The 23960-nt window shown below is 37.6% G+C and overlaps 1 protein-coding gene across 1 annotated transcript in view; it reads left to right on the top strand.

The window, feature by feature from the left end:
• The window catches only part of DROSHA (drosha ribonuclease III), a 69263-nt gene extending 47373 nt beyond the window's left edge, over window positions 1-21890 (top strand). The window contains exons 22-32 of the mRNA XM_030480812.2: window positions 2137-2239; window positions 3594-3664; window positions 4744-4788; window positions 7333-7490; window positions 8316-8421; window positions 12084-12225; window positions 13230-13312; window positions 13452-13555; window positions 15542-15634; window positions 16453-16499; window positions 18444-21890. Coding sequence (XP_030336672.1) covers window positions 2137-2239; window positions 3594-3664; window positions 4744-4788; window positions 7333-7490; window positions 8316-8421; window positions 12084-12225; window positions 13230-13312; window positions 13452-13555; window positions 15542-15634; window positions 16453-16499; window positions 18444-18574 — 1083 coding nt within the window. The 3' untranslated portion in view covers window positions 18575-21890. The remainder of the gene's footprint in view (window positions 1-2136; window positions 2240-3593; window positions 3665-4743; window positions 4789-7332; window positions 7491-8315; window positions 8422-12083; window positions 12226-13229; window positions 13313-13451; window positions 13556-15541; window positions 15635-16452; window positions 16500-18443) is intronic.
• The last annotated feature ends 2070 nt before the right edge of the window (window positions 21891-23960 follow it).

Below are 23960 nucleotides of genomic sequence, written 5' to 3'. Positions count from 1 at the left end.
TACTTGATACAGGGGGGTGTGAGTATGATGTAGAAAGTTTATTAAGTCTCTATTTGTAGATAATCTGGTATTCCCTCATTCGTACTTGATTTTGTTGGCGTGTTTTTAAAAAAAAAAAGTCTGAGACTTACTCATGTCATGTATTAAGCTGTGCATGCACGTACACATGTCCACTGCTAATAGTTTTCAAGTGCTCTTTTAATCTTCTCTGTTCATGTTCACTCAGTAATTTAAACAAGCATATCCAATCTTGAGATTTTGGGGAAAAAACTGCACGATTTCTAACATGTCATCTCTTTGCTTAATTCTCAGGAGAGGCACAGGGTAGGGGAGCGAACACAATAATTTTCTTCCAAAGCTTTCTTTTAGATAAGCATGAATCGATTAAAATTTTCAAATTGAGGTTTTGCCTACAAATATGATACTGAACCACCTGACATTTGAATTCATGCTACTATTGAAAAACCTGCATCCGGAAAGCTCATATATTCTTGGTCTGTTCACAGCTTTTATCATTGTACATGGACAATTCTTGAAATTTTTTGCAACATTTTTTAAATTGTATTTATTTACATTAGATGCAACTATAAATATTAGATATCCGTATATTCCTGATTTCTCAACTTACCCTTTTTCCTCTTGTATATCTTATACAATGTTCCTGGTTTCATCCCCTTTAATTATTCCCTGCAGTATCATGCTGTGTTCGGTTTACTTACTCAGTATAATCCTCAACTCCTCAACTTCTCTTGTGTGTGGAATGCTGTTTTAACTGAGGATCAAATGATACATTTCTGTAGCTTCTAAGGGGCATTGTAGCAGAAATTTTAAAAGTAATCTGAAACATGTTGTGATCAAAAAATGAGAAGCAAAAAAAGCTGAATGGAAACTCTGAAAATAGAAATAAGTCACTGGAGGTGGGGGAGACAAACCAACTCCCAAACAACACCTGTTAACATGAACAAATGACAATAATCTGTGAGAAATTTAAATTTGATATAAACCAGTTAATGTTCCATTTTCATGTTGACTCTAATGAGTGCTCCTCACTCTATGTAAAGTGCAGTGGAACAGAGTAAGAAGTAATGTCCTGTGTTCTGGAGCAGTGAATAGGCTCTCATTCATTGAAAATGGAAGACTCCTTTTTTCCAATTGCAGCGTGTCTGAACCATGCACCTCAAACAACTTAATCTTCCTTTTTACTTCTTAAATATACTCCAGGAGGATGCAGTTGAAAGTTAATGAGAAATTAGTCAGTAGAAACTTACACCCAGTTGGGAAGAACCTTTAAAACTTTGCAAGATGGACAAATCTCTTCATTAAAAATCTCAATAATGATTTTGTGTTAAAAAGATGACTGTGTAAAGAGAATCTAGTAGCTCTTGCCTGCATTTCTGTAGCAGAATTATCATATAATATGTAGGATATCTGACTCACTACCTGATATTCTGACTGGCAAGAACTACTATGATGTAGGCAACAGATGAATGTTACTGATACGCATTTGAAAGAGGTAAGGAAGCTAGGTGGCACTGTGGATTAAAATATCAAGTCTTCTGCTTGCAGTGCCCAGAGGCCTTTGTTACTGCCACCTGTTGACACTCTTAAAGGAAAAGCCAGATGTTCAGTGGATTGTGTCCAGCAGAGTTCTTGTTCCTCACTATTCTACTTTATCTTATTCTTGTAGGCAAAATCTTTTTCCTCGGTGTTAACTCCCCTCCCTTTGAATGTCCCTTTGGTATTTATGAAGGGAAATTACATGAGGGCAAACTACCAGCAAGAAACAAAGCGCATTGTACCACCCAGTTGGTATCAGCCTATTTTCCTGTCACACCTTCAGCGCTCTTCTTGAACTCATTCCTAAATCTCACTAGTAAAGTGTTTTGATCTAGCTTCCCTTGACAATTTGGTTTGATAATTCCTAGTGTTCCCATGCTATCACAGTCTAGTTGCTTGTCTCTGATAGGTATGAAGTCTTCTAATTTTAGTGTATGTCTGAATTGAAACTATGAAGAAAAGCTTCAAAGTTCCCTCAAACCCAGTAGCTGCATAATAGAGTAATGAACTCTGGTGACTAGAACTGGTACTCTTGTACTTCTAAAACCATGGTTTTAACTCTTTCCACATATTCTGCAGAAGCTGGAGCTAGATCGATTTATGCTTTATGCTCATGGGCCAGACCTTTGCAGGGAATCAGATCTCCGCCATGCTATGGCCAACTGCTTTGAAGCCCTAATAGGTAAAGCATGTGTATTTGTGTGTGCAGAGTTATTGTTTTAATATCTTTACATGCCATGTTGACTGTGGTGGAGGAGACATGGGTCTGTGTTGAGTAGTGTTAGTAAGGAGAGGCAATAGTAAAGTTTCTTAAATCTTTTTTGTCTCTTTCATGCACATATGCTGAGTGTGTAACATAAGTGTGAAGTATTACTAAGGAAATCTCATCTTCCAAACCCTGCCTCCCATGCACTGAAGATGTGCCAATTTCATGCAGTTGTGGTGCAGCACTGCTGTCCACCACCACAGAACTCCACCTCTCATGCGCCACCATGGCCTGCCGCCCGCAGTTGTCTGAGGGGAGTAGTTCAGTCACCATGGCCTGGCAAGAAAAGGGCAGGTTCACTGCTTCCAATAGTACTTGCACAGAACTCCAAAATGCAGAGTCGCATTTGAGCCCTGCATTTTAAACTGCAGCTTGCTTTCTGAATGCACCAGGCACTCCCAACCAAGTCACCAACCTGCTTCCTCTCTGCCCTGCTAACCTCCTGTGAGTCAAATGTGACATTTGCCAAGTGAATACTTTGCATTCTCCTTACAAACAAAAAGTAAGGCAGTACACCACAGCTGGTGTAATAAAGCTACCGAAACTCTCTAGCTGAGGATGAAGGGGAGTTGTGTCAAATTTGCTGTTGGACATGAAGATGCTGATTAGTGACTGGCTGTGCTAGTTGATAAATTTATGTTGGAGGAGAAACCAGGACTGCCTGACCACAGTTACCAAACAAGGCAGCAGTAAGGTGCCTCTTGAGAGGCAGAGTTTCCACTTCAGACAATGTATTCTTGTGATATTGGGCAGACATTGAGGTCTGGAATAGTCCTGACACATCATCAGACAATATATTATTGTGATATTGTGAAGACATTGAGGTTTGGAATAGTCCTGACACATCATTTGTATGCAAAATATAATGTTGAAAGCACAGAATAAATGGAAATTATTTGCTAGCTATCAACATGTATTTCATGGCTTTTACTGTCTATATATATGATATAGTTAGCTGATTACTAGGAACTACTTTTAGAAACAGATTACTTCTAGCCCAATTTGTTAACTTCACCCTTTGGATGTATCATTTTCTATCACCAATTCAACTATTTCAGTTTTTTCTGTGCACCTTATGACCATTGATTTATGTCAGTATTTAACATGCTTTAAATTTCTCAAAAAATCAGGTTATACTACAGAAAGTATGCTTTTAAAAAAGAAATGTATTGGAGACGAAGAAGGCAGAGATCTTTGACTTCCTTGCACTTAATAATTTTCTAAGTATTAATTCCTTATTGACCTTTGATGTATTGGTCCCCTCATGCAGGAGCTGTTTATCTAGAGGGGAGCCTAGAAGAAGCAAAACAATTATTTGGACGTTTACTCTTCAATGACAAGGTATTTATGTATTTATATGATTTTATTTCCATTTAAAAAATAACTGAAGACATGCTTTCTTGTCTGTTGTTTTACTTGAGAATCACAAATAAACAGGTATACATAAACCTTTTGTACTTAGTTCCTGGAAACTGAATGTAGCATAACATGCTTGGGACAGCAAGCTGCACTAGTTCAGGCAAAAATATTAGTGTTTCCTCAGGTGTGTTGTTTATTGGTTGGCTTAGGTAGGAGTGGACGGGTGGCATGGGAAACCTGCAGGCTTCCATTCAACATTCTGATCTAACAACAGAGATGGGTACTGTGCATCCAGGAGGCATGCTTTGGGAAAGGGTGCGCATGTAGAGCAACTGTTCTTGTTTCATCAGTTAAATCATCCCACCACTAAAAGTTTTAAACATATCTTTGAAAAAAAAAATGCAGGGGATTTCATCCAGTTTATTCTTGCGTAATTAAAGTCTGATCCATTCTTGCATCCTCTATCTTAGATCACTGTTAGTTGGAATTTAACCTAAGGGAAGTAACCAGTACATATTGCTGGGACAATACACGTGACAGTGGTGATAGGATGAATTATACAGTATTTTCCTCTTGAAAGTCTGAGAGTCAGTGAAATGACAAACCTTATTAGAGATGAAAACATTTTGAAGCCTATTGTAACTCTATGCTTATTTGCTGCTCAGTGTAGTGAAAAAGCCTATGTGAAATAGAAGAAAATGAGTGGGGATTTTTTTCTCTTTTAGTCCTTGCCTTTGGTGAAGTCTAACTTGCTACTGAAGAGTACTTGCAAATAAAGTTAGTCCTGAGGCTTAAACAGATCTTTTTCTTCCTTTAACCACTTTTTATTTGGTTCAAGGTTTTTTCCACCTCTTTGACACAAGCTAATTGGGAAAACTACAGGCGATTTGAACAGCAAATACACGATTTTAAAAATTAGTTTGCCAGCACTATTGAATTTGCAATAAGCAGAGTCAGCATCTGAAATAGTTCAGTATTTCAAGTAATGACATTTTATTTAGTACTGTGGAATTTGTTAAATGACTCCCTTGAGCATTGAAGGCATTTCTCTGTGTTTGCAGGACCTGCGGGATGTATGGCTTAATTATCCACTACATCCACTCCAAGTAAGTGTATCCTTTTTTGTAGCAAATTTTATAGCTCAGTTTTATTTTCTGGGATGCTTTTCCATAGGTTTCCATTGTAATGACATCTCAGAAATTTTGCTAAAAAGTAGCCAAAGGAATATATATATATTTGCCTTTGTGTTTTGTTTTTTTCTGGGAGGGGGGTAGTGTTATAAGTCATGAGTGTGTGCCTCTCTGAGGATTAATCATTCACCTTCTCTTGACTCGTGTTTGATATATAACTGTACTTATGCAACAAATCTAGTGAGAGGTAATGTTTTGGTGGCTTCTTGTTGGCTTCTTCATCTTCTTGAAGTTTGGGGAAATGAGTACAAAATCAGTCTGCACATGTATTTTTTTTAACCTGAAATTAAGACTAAAATCTTAATAGTAGGAAGGCACATTAGTTGAATGGAATAAGAGTGTGATTCTGATTTTTATTTTTGAGTGTGTGTCCTATGATAGCATGGTTTTGGTGATTCCAGTAGCTTTATTACCAAGCAAACACTGAAATTATGAAGGTATCTGAAGGCTGATTTGTGCTCCATGTATTGAAGGATGCAAGTTTACAAGGCTAGAAGTTGAGAGGGTGGTTTTCCAGTCCTTTTTGCCTGACTGAATTCTGGGGTAGACCCAGAGTAAATCACAGAGGCCCTCTGCACTGTAGCTCCTTGTTTTCACAGCAAACATGGTAGTATTTTCCAGGTGTGCAGGGCTGCTGCAAGAATAGCTGTATTCAAATCGTCATCCAGTCAGTAAGGTTTTTAGGGTCATATGAACATCTGAGAGGTTTCTTTTGTACAACCAAATCTCTAATATTTTGTTCAGTCAGTTTCACTCTGAAACTTTTTATGAGCACACCCTTTCAGCAGAAGGACACTTTGAGGCCTCCATCTGAAATGTCGTATATATTTGTATGAATTTTGCAATGGCTACATAGACCAAATCTTCAGCCACAAATCAGTGCACATGAAGCATTTTTATGACCAACTCTCTTGAGTGTAAATAGAAAAGAGTCTTAATGGGAAAATAAACTTCTGAGATTCGGCACTAGCTATCCTGCATGCAAAGACAAGTCCTACCTCACAAATGAATAGGAGATTTTAGAGGATACAAAAACGCATGTAATGTTGCAGGTGATACTGTGTGCTGGGTTTCCTAAGAGGCTGTTGGAAAGGCACTCACAAAAAGCTTTTAAAAAATGTGGTTTGTTTTTTTTTTTTAAAAAGCAAAGAATAATTAAAAAGAAGCAACCCTAGCTAATACTGTCAGTGCTTACAAGATTTAAAGGAATGGCTGAAACATAAGAAATGGAGAACAGGAGTGAAATGACACATCTTACAAGGGATGGAGGTCACTGGCAGATTTCCCCAGGGATCTCTGCTGAAGTGCAGGCTGTTCGCATCAACAGCTTAGGGAGGAGGATGAACAATGAGGTAGCAGTTTATTGACAATACCAAATTATTCAGGCTAGCAGGGACAGTAGCAGGCTGAAGAATTGCAGTCTGATTGCAAGAATGCAGGAGTGCCTAACTGTGGAGTAAAAAAACATATGAAATTCTATGTAGGTAAACATAAACGACTGCACGAGGAAGCAAAAAAGCAGTCTCAGCTCCACATACAACTGAACTCCAAACTGACCCAAGCGTGGGATTTTGATGCTGAACCCAAGACACCGGGATATGTAATTCTGTGAAAACATCAGCTGAAAGCTCAGTGGTTTCTAAGGAAAAAGACAAATTGAACATAATCAATTAATAGAAAAGGGGCAGACAACAAACGAAAATAGATCTTAATGCCACTTGAAAAAGCTGTGGCTATTCTTATTTTTCCTTTAGGCATCCTCATCTGGATGATTGCTCCTATAACGCATTGCTATAAAAGAGAGATGCCCAGAGTGGCTGGAGGAAATGCTTAAGCCATTTCCCAGATCCAGAAAGCCATTTAAGTGTCACCACATCAAGGGCATCAGACAAGAAACTGATAAGATACTGACCCAAAGCGACAAGTTTAATTTTCTCATGTTATTGTGCCCTTTTGAATTTCATATAATAAGTATTTATTCTTGATTTTTTGATACTAAAGGAAAGTGGGAGAAATAGATTTGAGTTCTGTCTCATCTTGACATACTGTCAGTCTGCCAGCCCTATTCTTAAAATTTTTGAATCTTGCTCAGTTGCCAGCAATGTGATAATATTAGAAAACTCAGACACATACAATTGTACATGTTTTGTGAAAGTAAGTAGCCCTTGCTATCCACATGTAGAGACAGGGCCATATAAGCCATACGTTATAAATGTCTTAAATGTTAAAAAAGCATATATCAGAGTAGTAACATATTTGAGTAGTAATATATTTGAGTAGTAATTATCCAAGACAGAAAGCCAAAGGAAACTTGGAAACTCAAAGGAAACTCAGTTTCCTGTCCACAGAATGATATGTTCACTGTATTCTTTGCCCTTGGTTTACAGAAGGCTTGCTCTTCTCTGAAAAGTTCTGAAACAGTGTCAGTTTGTAATTATTTGCACTTCGTTTTATTTGCAGCTGCAGGAGTCCAACACTGACAGGCAACTCATTGAGACGTCTCCAGTTCTTCAAAAGCTTACAGAGTTTGAGGACGCAATTGGAGTCATCTTTACTCATGTTCGGCTTCTAGCACGTGCGTTCACTCTGAGGACAGTAGGCTTTAACCATCTGACTCTGTGAGTTTGCAGCAAGAGTCCTCATGTAGCTCTGTTGGTCCTTCTGTTAATATCCCAAATGGCTTTATTTGTAAACAAACTGTAGATTATATAGAGAATAGAGCAGCTATGGCTCAGTAGAGCCTGCCTAGCTCAGTATCCCATCTCTGACAGTAGTCAGTAGTGGATACCTTGGGAAAGACTATAGAGAATGTTAGAGAGCCATCCTGTTGTTTCTTCTGAGCTTCCTGCATCATTGATATTTGCACATCACTCCTGAGACACTAGCAAAACATACTTGGAGGTACATTTGGATAGGGGAAATAAGTAAAATCATGCCCTTTGGTCCAAGTGCAGCCCTTGTGTTCTGTGGTGTGTAGAGCTGCCAGGCCCCATTTTAAAGCAAACAGTAGAGCCATACCAGTGGTTACCCAGTTCAGGATCTCACATGAGTTTAAACCCTGATCCTGTTATTTCTCGTGAATGGACAGACATTTTTCTCTTTTGAAGTTATTGCATTTTTCTAAGCTGCAGGTAGAGATCTTATCTAATTACAAACTTGATGTCAGCTGCTCTTTTCCTTCAGTTAGTCCCAGATCTGTGATCTAATAATTGTGTTTATGTGTAGCTACCCTGATTTGCTTTCTCCTTGGAAGTTGGTGTTACAACAGTAATGAACTGTGTTTTCATCTCACCTGGTTAACACTGGAAAATTGTCTTAAATGCATTTGGAAATGAGCTATACTCACTTTCACATCACTATTTTAATTTGCGTGTGCATGCTGGTTTTGTTTTTTCCTCCCTGAGTGCTTATCGATTTTGCTGCATTGATGTCTCATTTTTCAGAGGCCACAACCAGAGGATGGAATTCCTGGGTGACTCCATAATGCAGTTGGTAGCCACAGAATATTTATTCATACATTTCCCCGATCATCATGAAGGGCACTTAACGGTGAGACTGCCATCAATCATGCTTTCCAGAAGAGCATGAGTGGGATGGAGACTGAAATTATGGGAGCTGCTAGTGAATTATTCTGGATTTGATTAACAAAAGAAGCCTCAGCAACCACTGCTCTTAATAAGGCTTTGTTAATTTTAAGTCATGAGCACTGCAATGAATAGGAAACAGTGACTTATGAGCCCAGTGCAATAATTTTTGTTCTGTCTGTGAAATGGATCAATAATTTTAAGGGTATCAGTGATTAAATTGGGAGAGAAGACTAGTTCTTGTTTAAAGATGGGTGTCTTAAACCATTTATTTAAAATAGGCACATGACATGCCATTTTTTTGTTCATGAGTTCTAGTCTGTTGAACCTGCAACCAGGCAGGGTTATGTTTCCTGATTAAGAAGCTTTTGCAATCTATTTTAGTCTTTTTTTCCTGTTGTCTTCAATCTGGAGCTCCTCTGGTAGCTTTTGAATTTAATTTTACTGTTGATTACTGTAGCCTTTCTGCCTCTCTTATCTGGACTCTGAAAAACCCAGTTTGGGGATCTTTCAGCAATTTACAGTACTTCAAACATAGGGTGGTATTATATGTAGTTTTTTTCCTGATTGATTCATTTAGTACTCCAGCTAGACAGCTGTGGCTTTGTGAGTTAGAAATTTTTCTTAGCTTTACTAAATTTTCCTTAGTTATCAAGTCTTGACTAAAATAAAAAACTAATGCAGGTATCAGGAATATGAATCGTCTCCTAGTTAAAATTAGGAAGTAGCACTGGAGGTTTCTTAGCTATTTGGAATGTTTTTCTCAAATCAATAAAGGGATGGTGATGCCAAGTCTCTAGTAGGCAATGTGTTTTCAAGAATATGCTGCTTGGGTTGTTTGGGGTAAAGCTGTTTACAAGAGAAAGGTACATGCTCTGACTAAAAGTAATTTTAATTTTTCTTCACCAGTTCTTAAATTTAATTTAGCTTTGTATGGATTCTTCTACACCATTCAGGAGATAGAGTAGATAAAGCCTGAGCTTTTGAAGTAAAAGTTAACAGGGGAAGAACCTTGTCGTATTCTTCACAGGAACAAAAGCATAAGGCAGAAATCCAAGACTAGTGGGGTTTTTTGTTTTATAGGGTCCTTTTAAGAATCTAGGCATCAATGTTGTTACACTAAGGTAATCTTTCAAGAACTATTAGGCAGGAAAGATATGAAGTGTTGCTATTAATGGGTGCAAATACTCAGAACAATGAGCAGATCATCTCCGTTTTGCTGAATTTAATGATTAGGGCATGTAGAACGAGTTGCACAGTCCACGTTCTTAGGGGAAACTACAAAGCTACAGTGGAATGAATGCTGAAAACACGTAAAGATACTAATTTAGGCAGTAGGCAATGCCTAGAAAAAAACCAGTTCAATTCTGGGGATGTGCATGCAGTGAAAAAGAAAATTGTCATAGAATGTTTTTAAATTAAAAGACATTTGTGATAGAGGAGACCAATGATGTGGGATCTGAAGAGAAACAGTAAACACTGAGCTCTTTTTCTCCTGTCATCTGGGAATGTAGTTACATTTGAAGTGGTAACAGAGCATCACCTGAATGGTATCGGTAGTATTGAGGACAATTTTGGCTAAGGATAGGAAGATTTGACTAGCAATGCAGTGGCTTACCAGTGTGCTGTGATTACATGTTGAGAAATGCCTGTAAACTAAGTGTATTTTAAAAAAAGAAAGGAGAATGTAGTCTTGCCTACACATTTTGAGATAGTCAAGTAATCTGCTAAAAAAGAGGATGAAATTTTGTTAGCTGTTGGAAGATACAGCATCCCCAGTACTGGCTTATGCTACAGTCATGGGTAGTAGTAAGTTGTGTGATGATGGAAGAATAATTTAAAAAAAAAAAAAAAATTGTGTTGTAATTAGTTTTAAGTTCCAGTTGAGCATCCTTCACGTTATAGCATCTGCAGTGATGCAGGCTGTGTGTTGTCAGAATGGAGACTAGGTTGCTGGAAAGGCATACATACTGTGTCTTCAATGTATCAGTAAGGGGAACTGAGTTTCCCGCAGTAGAGAACACACTTGTAGGGGAGTCAAATTGATATCAACTTGATAACCACAGTACTATAAATATAGCTGGTTTGGTGGAGTTTTTTTCTTTCCATCTTTAATTCACTGTGTAGTGTTTACATTGCTCTTTGTTTTATGATACTACTAATCATGATTGGGGGTCCCGTCAGAATGAATACTCTGCAAACAACACCTCAGAAGAGATCCTTCTTCTCCTGTTACAAATAACTGATTTTTGTCATGTGATACTGCACTTATGTCTCATAGGTTGCATATCTGGTTAGGATTTTGTTGGGGAAGGTGTTGTTTTTTTTATCTTAAGGACATAAAAGGGAAGAGTTTTGGAAAGGAACAAGTAGAAAATGAGTTTAACCAGAGCTTAGGGAGGCAGGTAATAATCCTATCTGCAGTCTGCCTAGTTTATGAAGATCAAGTTGTGACTATTGGCTTCATACATCATTGCCAAACAAATTATGAACATATTGTTCTTTATTTATCTGTTGTCAGAGATGAAGTATCAAGTGCAGCGAATAAATCTTGATTTTTCATAAGCTCGGTTGACATGCTGGAGCCAGGTAGCATATAACTTGTATCTAATAAGCTGAGCAAATGTGATATGGAAGACAGAGAAAAAATGTGCATGCAGCTTCTCAAGTCTAGATTACACATAAACAGTGGGAAGGAGGGACATTCTTTACCTCCCACCCCCACCTCCTATAATATCCCTGACTTCTTAGATTAATGTTGTTTTATTTAAAGCAAAAAGGAACAGGAAAAAATTCTCACCTTAGCCAGTGGTTCAGAAAATTGTATGGAACTGTAAAATTCCAGAATACTCCTTTAAACTGTATGCGATTGTATTGTTGATAGAGCTCTATGTTTATTTAAGTAATCTGCCTAGAGCCAGGGTTAAGCATTTTGGAGAACTCTGCTGGAGAACCAAGTGTCCTGGACATTGTCATACACTGAAAATGTTAGAGCCAAGTCTTTGTCAGGGATGCAATGGCTCAGCTATACTGCCTTCATAGAGCAAAAAGTACATACAGGCTGCCCAGCTATGCATTTTCTTCTCTGGCCAAAAATGAATGGAGCAGCTTCCTCATCTGCTTGTTCTGAAACACTAGACTGTCTTGCTTTAATGCGCATTTTTTTTAATAACTGCCTATGTATTTCTTACTAGGGACTGCTCTACTGACTCCAGAATGTTGTATGTTTATACTTCCTGTGGAAAAATGTCTGTAACTGTGTGTTACTTAAACTAGAAAAATGCAGATTAGCTGAAAAAGTACAGGACTGATTAAGCCATGGTGTAGGATTACAAAGAAGCTCACAAACAAGCATTTTAAATGCAAGACACATCTACGGAAGTGATGTGTCCATAAAATAAATGACATTTGGTGAGAAGAATTGAAACAGAAGGAAAAATCAACAGTAGAAAGAAGTGTGTTGTGTATTTATGTAAATTGCTTGAGGTGGGCTGAAACAAAATGTCAATAAGCTGAGAAATGAGAGGCTACAGGGATAAAAGCAATTTTTTCTCCCTGTCTCTCCCAACCTTGCATAGTTTGGTATTGCTAATCGTTACCATTGAGTGGAACGTTTTTCTGTTGCAGTTGTTGAGAAGTTCTTTGGTGAACAACAGGACACAGGCCAAGGTGGCTGAAGAGCTGGGTATGCAAGAATTTGCCATCACTAATGACAAGACAAAAAGACCTGTAGCTCTTCGAACTAAGACTTTGGCTGATCTCTTGGAATGTGAGTTAATTTGGTTGTAACAGCCAACTTATGCAATTTATGCAATTTCTTTTTCCTCAGGGCTTGTTTAAGAAAGCCATTAGAAATCCCCCAAATAACTATTAAAAATGTATGTCCAGGTTTTCAGATGAATTATGCATGTACCTCTGAAAGCCAGAAAGCCAGATTTTTGAATGCTAGCCTACGTTTTTGAAGTCTGTATGAAAGCATGAAAGGAAGTCTAGTTGCAGATACAAAGTTGCAACAGTTGTAGAGGCTTAGAAATTGAGGGGGTCACCATGACCAGGGTCAAAAGCATGACAGAAAGCTAAGGTTTGTAATCTGAGCTATTTAGCAGCAGTTTCAGTGTTTCATTAATATGTTCTTGTTACTGTTGGAAGATAAAGTAGTTCCTTCAACAGGTGACTATTTCTAGGGTTCATTTGACTGTTTCTTAGGAGGTTTCAAAATGGCCATTCCACAAGAGGGAAAGCTACATGAAAATGAAATTATTTTTGGTCCATTTATGGAAGTTTGTGCTAATTTATTTCCGAATAAAGTGGAAACAGTGATAAATATTCTGCAAAGAGTTAATCTGTATCTTGTATATTTTGGTATATTTTGTGAGCCTTTTAGATCCCTTGGCTTTTGCCAAATCCTCTAAACAAATGGGAATAGCACACAAACCAGACTGATTTATATAAAAATTTTTTTTTTTATGGTACCCGGTAGTGATTTATTGGTAAGTATCCATCATCTCCTGGTTAAAATGTGAGATTAGGAGATGAATGTGGTTTCTAGCTCTTTAAATGAGTGGATTTTGGTAAATCACTTAATCTCTTGATCGACTTCATTTTTTCCTGTGTATGCAGGGTAATAATACCCTCATCAGATCACTGCTGTGAAATATAATTGAATATGGCTTTAGAGTACTCGGGGGTACTTGTTTCTAAATGTGCAAGCCATTAACATTCTCCTTGGATGAGCGACAGCACCTTTTTTTGTTTGTTTGTTTGTTTCCCCAGCCTTTATTGCTGCCCTGTACATTGATAAAGATTTGGAATATGTTCACACTTTCATGAATGTATGCTTTTTTCCACGGCTAAAGGTAAGATTAGTCAGGTTCCTACTTTCCTGCCACTATGTTTTAATACATTCATGCATTTGGGAATCTTACCAATTTATTGTGTTTTAGACTCTTACAACACTCTCTCAATCATACAAGCATCTTTGTGAACTTCTTACAGGAGTTTATTTTAAATCAAGATTGGAATGATCCTAAATCTCAGCTTCAACAGTGCTGCTTGACTCTCAGGACAGAAGGAAAAGAGCCAGACATTCCTCTTTACAAGTAAGAACTGGCATAGTATGATCTAATTATCAGCCTGTCCTGTATATGGAGGAAGATGTGATCTGACATCTTAAATTTTTACCGTAGTTTAATTTTGCTGTAGTTATGCAAGCCCTCCAGACTCTCTTTGAAGATGGAAAATGTTGAACCAGTGTTTTCCAAGCTTTAGGTGTGTTAAGCCATCACATGGAAGAATTAGCAAGCATTTTACCTTGTAAGAGAAAATAAAATTTTTATGTCTGCATGGAGTATGAAATTGGCATAATTCTATATTTATTCTCATTTTATTATAAATGAAGTGAATGGAACAGTGGCTGTTTGGGTATGAAGTCAACATACTTCCCATCTATTTTCAGTAATAGTATAAAGCTTCTCTACATTCTACATTATTATTCAGACATACTAAATGCTTTGTATTACACATCTTGATTGTAGGCTCCTTTTCTAATCCACAGAGCCAGGCACTGGAGGGCAACACAAGTTTTGGACATTTTTGCTGCGCAATTCAGCCCATGTGTGTCCTCCTGTTTAGTCATAGAAGAATTCAGGGCAATGAACCTCTTAACTTGTACACCTCAGTTAGATACCTGAAGCTGGATGGGAAGGATCTCCCTTCTCTCAGTTGTAAAATAGCGTAATAGCTGCTTCAAAGAGTCTGTAGTAAACTTAAAATTGTATATTGTATCTATATCCATTCCATTAAGGTGGGAATCGGTGCAATATTAGCCCCCAAAAGAAGAGATAAAGGCTATGAAAGTTGAGGGCTCATCTTGTTGGGATTATTATATCAAAAAGGTATGAAGAATGAAAGTCTAAGTGCATTCGTCACATTTACTGAAGTGAAGTTTTCAATGAAATGTAGCAGTTCAGTTACAGTGACAAACAGTGCACTTCAGAGATATGGTTGCTTTAACACTGCAACTGATGTTCTGCAAATCTGACTCCTCAGTGTCTCATACAAGGGCTCGCAGCTTCGTCTTGTGTGAGGGAGATGAACACAATAAAACCAATTCCTGATTCTTGTAAAACCCACTGAGTATCAAGTACCAAATGTTTGTTTTGTTTTGCTGTGATGATAAATTGATTTTTATAGTACAGCTTAGAGCTAGTGATATGCTGTTATCTTCCTATTACTTGTTAAATTCCTTTTCTTGGGGTTATCTGTTTCCCTGCAGTCAGTACTGTTGCTTTTAAATTTGGAGTGGGTTTTATTTGCGCTTGTCATAGCACATGGAGACGGAGCACTATAGTTAGATACTTTAAAAATTTATGTGAGATTGGTGCTCCTTCCAAAAAGAAGCAAGGAAGTGTACAGAACTCAAGCTGACAGTGGGGAGAGATTTGGGACAGCAAGAAGAAACAGCAGAAGCAGCAATTCATTACATGTCTAGGGAATTACCTTCTTTTCCCCCTTCAGGTAGTTGTTGATGCATGTCCTAGACTTTATCCCAAATGGAAAGTTTTTTTTTGTGACATACTGTAACTTTTCAAAGCTGATGGAAAATTTCTTTGTGCTGTGATCATTCAGTATATAGAGAGCTATCATGTCCAATATAAAATCCTTTTAAAACCTTGGTAACTGTACAACTCTCAGGGACTAAAATTTTTGTGCACCCAATAGTCATATTGGTGTGATTAGTTGCAATTGCATAGCTGTGCACAGTTTATATGACTTTTTTACGAGTGTTTTCACAGTGTTTAAGGTTAAAGTTTTAATTTTCGTGTGGTGCTCCTGAATGAACTTGGAGGAATATATATATCCATTAAAATTTAGGTGTGTTTTATGTAAATTTCTCTTTCTTATTGCGCACTGGTAGTCTCTGGGTTAATGTGATTTATGCAGATGTCTTTCAACCCTTGCTCTATGCTTTGCACTAATTCAAATATATGTATTGACCAGACTGAAAGCTTGGTGATGTATGTGCCACAAGCAGATTCTGGTTTTTAATACTTCCTGCTTGAATAAATCATATCTTCTTATTTCAGGACTTTGCAGACAGTAGGACCATCTCATGCTAGGACATACACAGTAGCTGTTTACTTCAAAGGAGAAAGAATAGGATGCGGTAAAGGCCCAAGGTATAGTGAAAAATTAATCATGTGGTTTTAAAGTTTGAGTATGGCAGTGTCCAAAATGACTAGCCGTGGAGATAGACAAGTGTGTGATTGGCCTTAGAAAAGAAAAGTTATAGAGCCTTTTTCAAGCTATTCTGAGTTTCTGCCTCAGGAATACCTGAAGGGTTTAATATCTGTATAGTTTTGGGTCTTAAGCTTTTTTGGTGAACTTGCCTACAATGTGGCTAGCAGTGCTAACCATTTTGTGGCTCTCAGACTAGAAACTGCAGAACAGCTTCTAGTAAATAGCGACTTTATCATTGGCTGTGCTACTGAATTACAGTCCAGCTTAACCTGGCAAGTTAAGGATGCAAGGCTCTCAGGGGTTTTTTCTGATGTTATTAGTTCTTGGCATTTTAGAATGGTTTCTAAAGTTGCAGAGACTTCGACCATGAACCACAAAGACCTCATCTTACTTTCTGCTGTCAAATCTGATGGTGATTATTAAAATATCATTGGTTTTATAGCGTTCACACCTCTGTGATTTTGTTCCCTTCTTTTTGTCTCAAGAAAAAGCAAATGCTTCAGTGAAGAATGGACTAGAATATTCTGTTAGTGTTATTGATCTAAGTTTAAAAATATTCTACAGGAGCTGTAGTGCTATTGCTCGCATATTTATGGAAAGGCTTATATATCATACACTCTGGGAATTACTAGCTACTGGTTATCCAAAGAGTTTTATTACAAAAAAAAAGTAGCTAGTGTTTCACTTTGTCAGGAACTTTAGTTTATACTGTACAACACAGATCTCATGTAACAAGGTTTTGTTTTGATTTTCACAGTATTCAGCAAGCGGAAATGGGAGCTGCAATGGACGCACTTGAAAAATGTAAGATAATTGGGCAACAAAGAAAATAATGTACAGTTAACATCCATGGCGTATTTGTTTGAACACCACAGATCTCTAGAGGTCTTTGCTCCAACCACCCTCAAAACAGAGCCAACTTTCAAGTTAGGTCCTGTTTCTCAGTGCCTTACCAGTCAAGTTTTGACTGTCTTTAAGGATGGAGGCTCCGCAGTCCCTATGGGCACCTGTTCTATTATGTATATGTTTGTGGAATTTTTTTGGTTTAGTTGAGGTTTTTTTAATGCATAAATAGTTAACTACAAATAATTTTCATGTACTTGTTTATGTATATGATAGCCATGATGACTTTATTACATAAATGTCTTTCTCAACATCTTAAACACATTGTAAACAAACAGATTGCTACTAAGCTGAGTTCTTCAGAGTTCTTAAAGAATCATGTTACAGGCACAGTGCTGAAAACCAGATTTTCATTGTATGGTGCACATAAGCAACAAGATATGTCAGAACTGCATTAAACAAAGAACTAGTGTTTTTAAAAAACAAGAACAATTTAAAAACATTTTTGTTTTGTTTAGATTGCTTTCTGGTTTAAATAAATATGCCCATCTGTGCCTGAGTTGTAAATAACTGATGAATAAACCTTTTATTCCTGTAGTATATAATGGAAAGCACAAATTTCACTGGCCAATAATGCAAAGCAGTAGAAAGTCATTCTGCTCTACCACAAACTCCTGCAGATTATGGGTGTTCTGCACAGTGTTGTCTGGCTGAACAAATCTGTTCTCAGGGACCCAGAAAGAGGAGGAGAATGCTTGGTGTGCCAAGGGCCTCCTCCCTGAGGAGCCTCAGCTGAATTCTCTCTCGGTAGCCAACTAGAGAGACAGTAGTCCTTTGCCGAGACATCTTCCAATTTTTTTTTATGTCTTTAAAGGTCAGTGTAGTAACCTTTTGCATTCATCTCAGACACAGATAGGTAGCCAGTGCTGATCCCAGAGCTCTCTGTGATCCCAGCAGGATTTACCACCAACTGCAGGCTGCCATGTACTCCACCACCTCTTTGTTTTCTGGAGGGTGTAGGTCTGCAGCACAGACACACAGATGAATGTCAGCACCTTGGTCATGCAGAAAATGTCATACTCTTGTCAGCTGTGCACTAAATTGAGAGCAATTCTGATCGATTACATAAGCTGGTTTTATAGCTTCAGTTCTAACTAGTGTATAGATGTACCAGCCAGTGGAAAAATGACTGAAATCAGAAGCATCTGTCCCTCTAGCTATTTCTCCATCACTAAAGCCTCATCCAGTCTGTTTTAGCCAGTCCTTCACTCATCCATGCTCTTAGACTACTCTTAAGGCTGTATTCTGGTACATAGCCAATCATTAGCTTTCTCAGGAACAGATTTTACTGCATTCCATTTTGCAACACTATTACTTTCCCATTAGGAACCCTGCCATAATATGGCGTATCTAGTGGATTCTGTGTGGTCTAAAGTAATAATTATGGAAACATCTGTACAATGCTTGGAACCAGTGGTTTATATTTTTTGGAGTGAGAACAAGACAAAAACCCTGACAGCATTGACAGTAGTCTCACATTCATTTTTCAGTATCGACCACCTGTTGCTAAGGGAACAGAATGTAAAATCCAGGTAATACCTGCCCATGTTGCTATACCAGGATTTTATATTTTATTTTTGTGAGTGTATTAGATTTATCAGTGCTTTGTAGCAGGAAAAACAGATGTGGAAATAGTAAAGAAATCAAAGTCTTATGACACACAGCCCTGGTTTACTGTGGATTTTTAGATATAAAAGAGTAAAAATGGTAATAACATTATTCACCCCTACCCCTAATCTTATCAAAGGTTAAAAAAAAAAAAAGAAAAAAAAACCCAAAAAAAAACCTAAGGATTTCTGTGTTACCAGTTTGTTTATTAATGTAAAATCTTTCTTCTTGTGTCAGATAACTTTCCTCAGATGGCCCACCAGAAACGGTTCATTGAACGAAAGTACAGACAAGAGTTGAAAGAAATGAGGTGGGAAAAAGAGCATCAAGAAAGAGAGCCAGAGGAGACTGAAGAAGCAAGGAAATAAAAGGAGGGCACAGAAGCAGTGGCATATTTACTTACTTAATAACTCTGACTGTGGCCTATGGAGACCTAACCTAGTTTCTTGCAGATGATAAATGAAGAGTGCCTGTTGATATCAAATAGAAAATCATAATCTCTAAAAAAATGTGTGTATATATATAGTATTTCTTTAGTTTAGTTTTAAGTGCAAAGTATGTTTGGCTTTTTAATAAGATATGGTTTTAAATCCTTTCAATTTTTATGAGAAGTTGTGGGATTATTTTTATTATTTTTACTGTCTTGTATGAAGTAATAAAGTATTAATTTCAAAAGCCTGTAGGAGGAAAACCTGATTAACTACTGTCTTCTATGTCCAAATACTGTTTTGCCAGTGACCAGCAAAGTTAATGCATAAACTCTGCTGTGAAAGAGGAAAGTGTTACGAGAAACTAATTCAGCAGAGCACTTAAGCATGTACCTACCTTAAGTTTTGCAGCTAAATGTACTTCTTGAATCTGTTAAACCAGAGCCATAAACTTCTGGCCCTTTATAGAAACTGGTACAGTAATTTAAGCAAAGGAGATACTCATTTTTGTTTTAAACAATGGACCACATCTGGAATGTGACACAGGTGTGTGTGGAAGGTTAGGGTTTTTTTGTCTTTAAGTATTATGAAACTCTTAAGGAGAAAAAAAAAAAGTAATTAGAAGCAAGAAAATGACAACTGTTTTCATAGAGAATGTACTGAGTTTACAAATTTAGTTTTATTCTTAACTTCTTGCTTTATCAAACTGGTGTCTTTGTCCAGAAGATACAACTACGACCATAATAGTCAAATGGTGTATTAGAAACTCTATACAGGTGCTGTTCCAGATAGGTTCACTGAAAACTGTTTGTATCCAAAGGAGGGCAGAATTTGTCCCAATGTATAGTTCAAAGGTGGCATAGTTTTAAGTCACCTAGTTTCCTTGATTTTTGATATCTGTGGCTTGTATTACAGACAGATGTTACTTCTATAAAAGCTCATAATGGTACCAGAAGTGGAGCATCCACTGTGTCTGTTGGTGGTGTTTCCCACTGACTACCAGTTTCAGTGTAGATGTTGGTGTTTGTACTTTTAATTTGCCTGCTTCAAGCCATTCATTTCGGTTATGCTGAGTTCTGAGTTAAAACAATCCCTTAGTACATATGGTATAGTAATTTCTCTCTCTTTTCTGATAAATGAAACAGATACAACTCTTATTTTCCTTAACTGCACATTTTCTTCCTGCTTCATATCCTTTTTGGTGAGTCATTTATGCGTCTTTTCTGACGTAAGCAAAAAAGATGTATGTGGTAAAATACCAGGCAGCTTCATGAGCTTGGATACATGGGTCTAGCCCAAAGAATTCGTGCAGACTCCTGAAAGAAAACTTTTGCCCAATGGCCACACTGCACTGAGCAACTAGTTTAATGGTTGTCTGAAACACCTCTCTGTAGGTGTGCGATGGGCATCCATGAAAGCACTTTATTGCAGGTGCCAAAGTAGACACAAGTGTAGCTGAAAAGTTCAGACTACCCCAATGTCTTCCCAAAGTTTCACTTCTGAGCTAATCAAGTGTATTTTCATAAGCACATTTTTGTACGCATGCAATGTGAGATGCACTTAAATATGTTTTTTTTAAACCTTGACCCCACAGCACTACCTCACTTCTTCCAGCTTCTATGATTGCCTTTTCTTAGTGGTTTGATGCTTTTTAAATCCGTTTCTGAGGATGAGAGGGGAAAAAAAAAAAAAACAAAACAACAAACAAATTCTGTAATTTAGAAAGTGATAATAAACCATTAAAACATAAAGGAGGGAATTTAAAACAACAACAAGATAAAGGCAAGGAGCTGCTCTCTGTTGGATGCTGCTGTTCTTTGACTTTTGAAAAGTGATTGTAACTCCTTATAGCTTCAGTCTGTAAATAAAATGCGGAAATGCCTCTGAACAGCAGCAGGCTTGAAAAGCAACCAGTAACAACTCCCCTGCCCTCAAGGCTTTTGTATTTCAAATTTTTTTGTATAATTGCCCATCTGCTCCTAGCAATAAGTTGAAATGGTGCATTGGCAGAGGATTAAGGGTAAATGTGTACATCATTATTTTACTTTTCCCTCTTAACTGAGAGCAGATTCGTGTGTTTAACAAGTAGAACTTGCAGTGACTCCATTTTCAGGTGTATGGTTGCTGTGCAAATTTCTCTCATCATGTCGTATATCACCGGAGTACTCCAGTGGAGTTGTTAGCTCACAGTTTAACATTTCTTTAATGCTTCCTATACATCATTTCACTTTTCAGCCTTAAGACAACTGTGAGCTTATTCATAAACATTTGCATAAAAATAGATTGAATTTATCAGATATGTTGTTTGGGGGGAGGAATCCAGAACTGTTCTCTTTTCTTCTTTGACCCAGGAATTGCTTGAAAATGAAAAAACTTAAAATTATTTCTGCATTCCACTACTACAGTTAATGAATTTTAGGTCTTTCTCAATAAAATGTAGATTATAACCATTTTTTCATGAGTAGGCTATTTTCCCTTTTTTTTTTTTCACTGTATAAGCATGGGCTAGGAAGATTCCCTTTTATTTTGTTTTCTGCCCTCAAGAAAAGGAGAACAAAATTTCTTCAGGCAAAGAAAGTCGTATTTCCTTTTCTATGTCAAAACTGAGTTGTCTTTCTGTGTATGCACTGTCTAAAAACAGTGAGTGTCAATGTTTCTGATAATTTGAGGAGATGCAGAGAATGTATAATGTGAGTACAGTACTTCAGAATACACACTAAGGAGAGAAAAGTTTTTATAAGTTGCCTTAAATTTTGCAAAAATTATTACTGAGCTCATGCTAATCAGTGGAACAGCTGTAGTTCATAACTAGGCAATTTCGGCTGCTTTTTTGGAAATGTGAAGGTGTGTCTGGCTTAAGGGCTGTAAGGTCCTTTTTTGATTGCTCCAGAGTGTGCTCTGTTCTCATCTAGAAGTTTTCATGCAAGATTCTTGATTTGGGTACAAGTAGATGAATGAAGAATAAGACCAAGATCTGTGTGGATCCAGCAGACCCTGTGAAAGCATGTATTTATTTTTTCCTTTTTTTTTTTTTCTTCTAAATGTGTGTATGTACAGAACATTGAATTGTAGGTCTTTTGATTAGGAATTTTTATTGAATTTACATAAAATTCATCATTGTTATTTGCAGAGCCTAAGTTTGCTTTGTAAGATTTCAGTTTCTGGAAGATTATTTTAACAGTGATACTAAGATAACCTTGGTCTCCATGACTGCTGTAAACACTGTTGCTAATAAAGTTTTCCAGAAAAGACTCCAGGCATAGTTGTTACTTGCTAAAACAATTTGGAAAAATCAAAAGGCAAATCCTGATCATCTGTCTCCCTACTTCAAAGACTCTGATTATACAAGCTATGTAAAAAGTTTCTATTTGGTGGTAGCTTGTAAAGCACTGTAAGAGCTTAGGGAGTTGGTTGTATACATTGTACTTGTGCATGGACTTTGATGGGGATAGAAATTTCTGTGACTCATACATCCCACCCTGCTTCTCTCCCTTACCACCCCTGCCTGGGTTATATAATTGTTACTGAGCATTTGAAATAGTTTTGCCTAAATGGGGAATAATAACCAGAAAATGGTTCCTATTTTGAAGTGTAGTGAAAACTTGCAGTTGAAGGGTGCTCTGCTGTCTTCTGTTGCCTGCGAGCCTAAATGTTTAGCTCTTGGAATGGTTGGTGTCTTACTGCGAATAGGCTCAGAAATGAAATGTAACACATCTCATCATTGGTTGCTGGTAATGATTCTTGGCCAGTAAGCCATGGTGTCAGGGGACAGGTGTTCTGGTTTCTGTTATCTGTTTTTTCATATTTAAGCAAATACAGTGAATAACCTGAAGAGGAGCTGCTAAATAAACTGGTGGTCGCGTAATGAACTTGCACTTACTTATTAGAATAACAAAAAAAAGTTGCCATAACAATATGGCGGGTGGAGCAGGGAATCAGATCTCTCATCTGCCATGGACACATCTCAGTACCATTTATTATTATTGCAGAGGTGCTCAATAGGCCATCTACCACTGGAAAATAGGTTAGTTCCTTGTATTTTGAAGACATAATTTATCTTCATGTAAAGATGCCAATTAAAAGGGATTGCAAATCTGGAGGTGTACTGATCACTTCAAATTATAGGCAAGCTGGAGATTTTTATTTTAGTGAGAATGGCCTTTTTAAAGTATTTTGTTACTTTTTCTTCCCTCATATTCTGATATGTGTTCCTATATGGTGTGTTTCTTAGCAAATTGTTCATGTTTATGGATATACTATACCTACCTAGCAATGAAACATTAGGTAAGACTATCTATCACATCTGCTTAGCGTTTCTCTGGATTCCCCTTTTGAAACAGTTCTGTGTCTGTAGAAGGAAGTAAAAGTCAGTAACTTTGCACTGGACTTGTTTCATTTTCCTTGTTTTTTAATCTTCATGGTAGCCTACCTTTTTGCTGTTGCAGTGCTCCAAAGCTTGCGGAAGAGAACGTCGTCCCTGGTTCTTGCATCTGTGCTTTCTGCTCAGAGGCACATTCTTGATGTGAAAGGTCACAAGCAGGCAGTAAGGAGCGTTGCTGACGAGTGCATTGGTATCAACATGCTGGAAGATCTGTCAGAGAGTCATGAAAGCAGTGCAGTCAGAGAGGCTGACCCTGCAGCTGCAGCTGAGTGTATTGGCCAGAACAGGTATGCTGAGTCTGTGAAGAGAAATTAAAGGAAATACCTCCCCGATTTTTAAAAAGTCCAAAGAGAAGGGCTGCTCAAAGACAGAGAGTGATAGTCTTCTCCAACTGTTTCCACGCCTGGTTTTTCAGGTACCCTGAAATTTCACAGGTTATTTCTGGGATCCTAAGATGAAATAGTGCTCCAGCCATTTGGGTTTCCCTATCCAGTGGGGAGCGGGTTTACCTCAGGGGCCCTTTTCTTCACCTGCTTGCTACAGATAACAAAGGGAGAACCAAATTACACCCAAAACCTCACTAATTAGGTATATTTCCCTTTGTCTAAATTCTCACTGCATTCCTCAAAAGGATTCTAAAATCTTTCATGAATAGTAACCACAACAGGATCTAAATTATATACCTGTGACTTACCAATACAATCATATCTAAATGCCTGAAGCATGTGATTCAGTTGCTCCTCACAGCACCTGTGTGAAGGGAATAAGGGACTACTTATTCTATTGCTGAGAGACAAAAACAAAGACAAAATTGTCACTTGGGTCTAGGCCTCAAGAGGTCTGTGGTAGGGCAATGATGCCTCATCCAGTAGATGTCTTACTCTGTGGATTAAGGATCTTTTTCTCTTTGAAAGTCTGATACATTTCTCTTCCCATGCCCGAAAC

The sequence above is a fragment of the Strigops habroptila genome, chromosome 1, assembly GCF_004027225.2.
Source record: "Strigops habroptila isolate Jane chromosome 1, bStrHab1.2.pri, whole genome shotgun sequence".
Classification (NCBI taxonomy): domain Eukaryota; kingdom Metazoa; phylum Chordata; class Aves; order Psittaciformes; family Psittacidae; genus Strigops; species Strigops habroptila.
The sequence above is the reverse complement of the archived record's forward strand: the minus strand, read 5'-3'. Positions and strand labels throughout refer to the sequence as shown.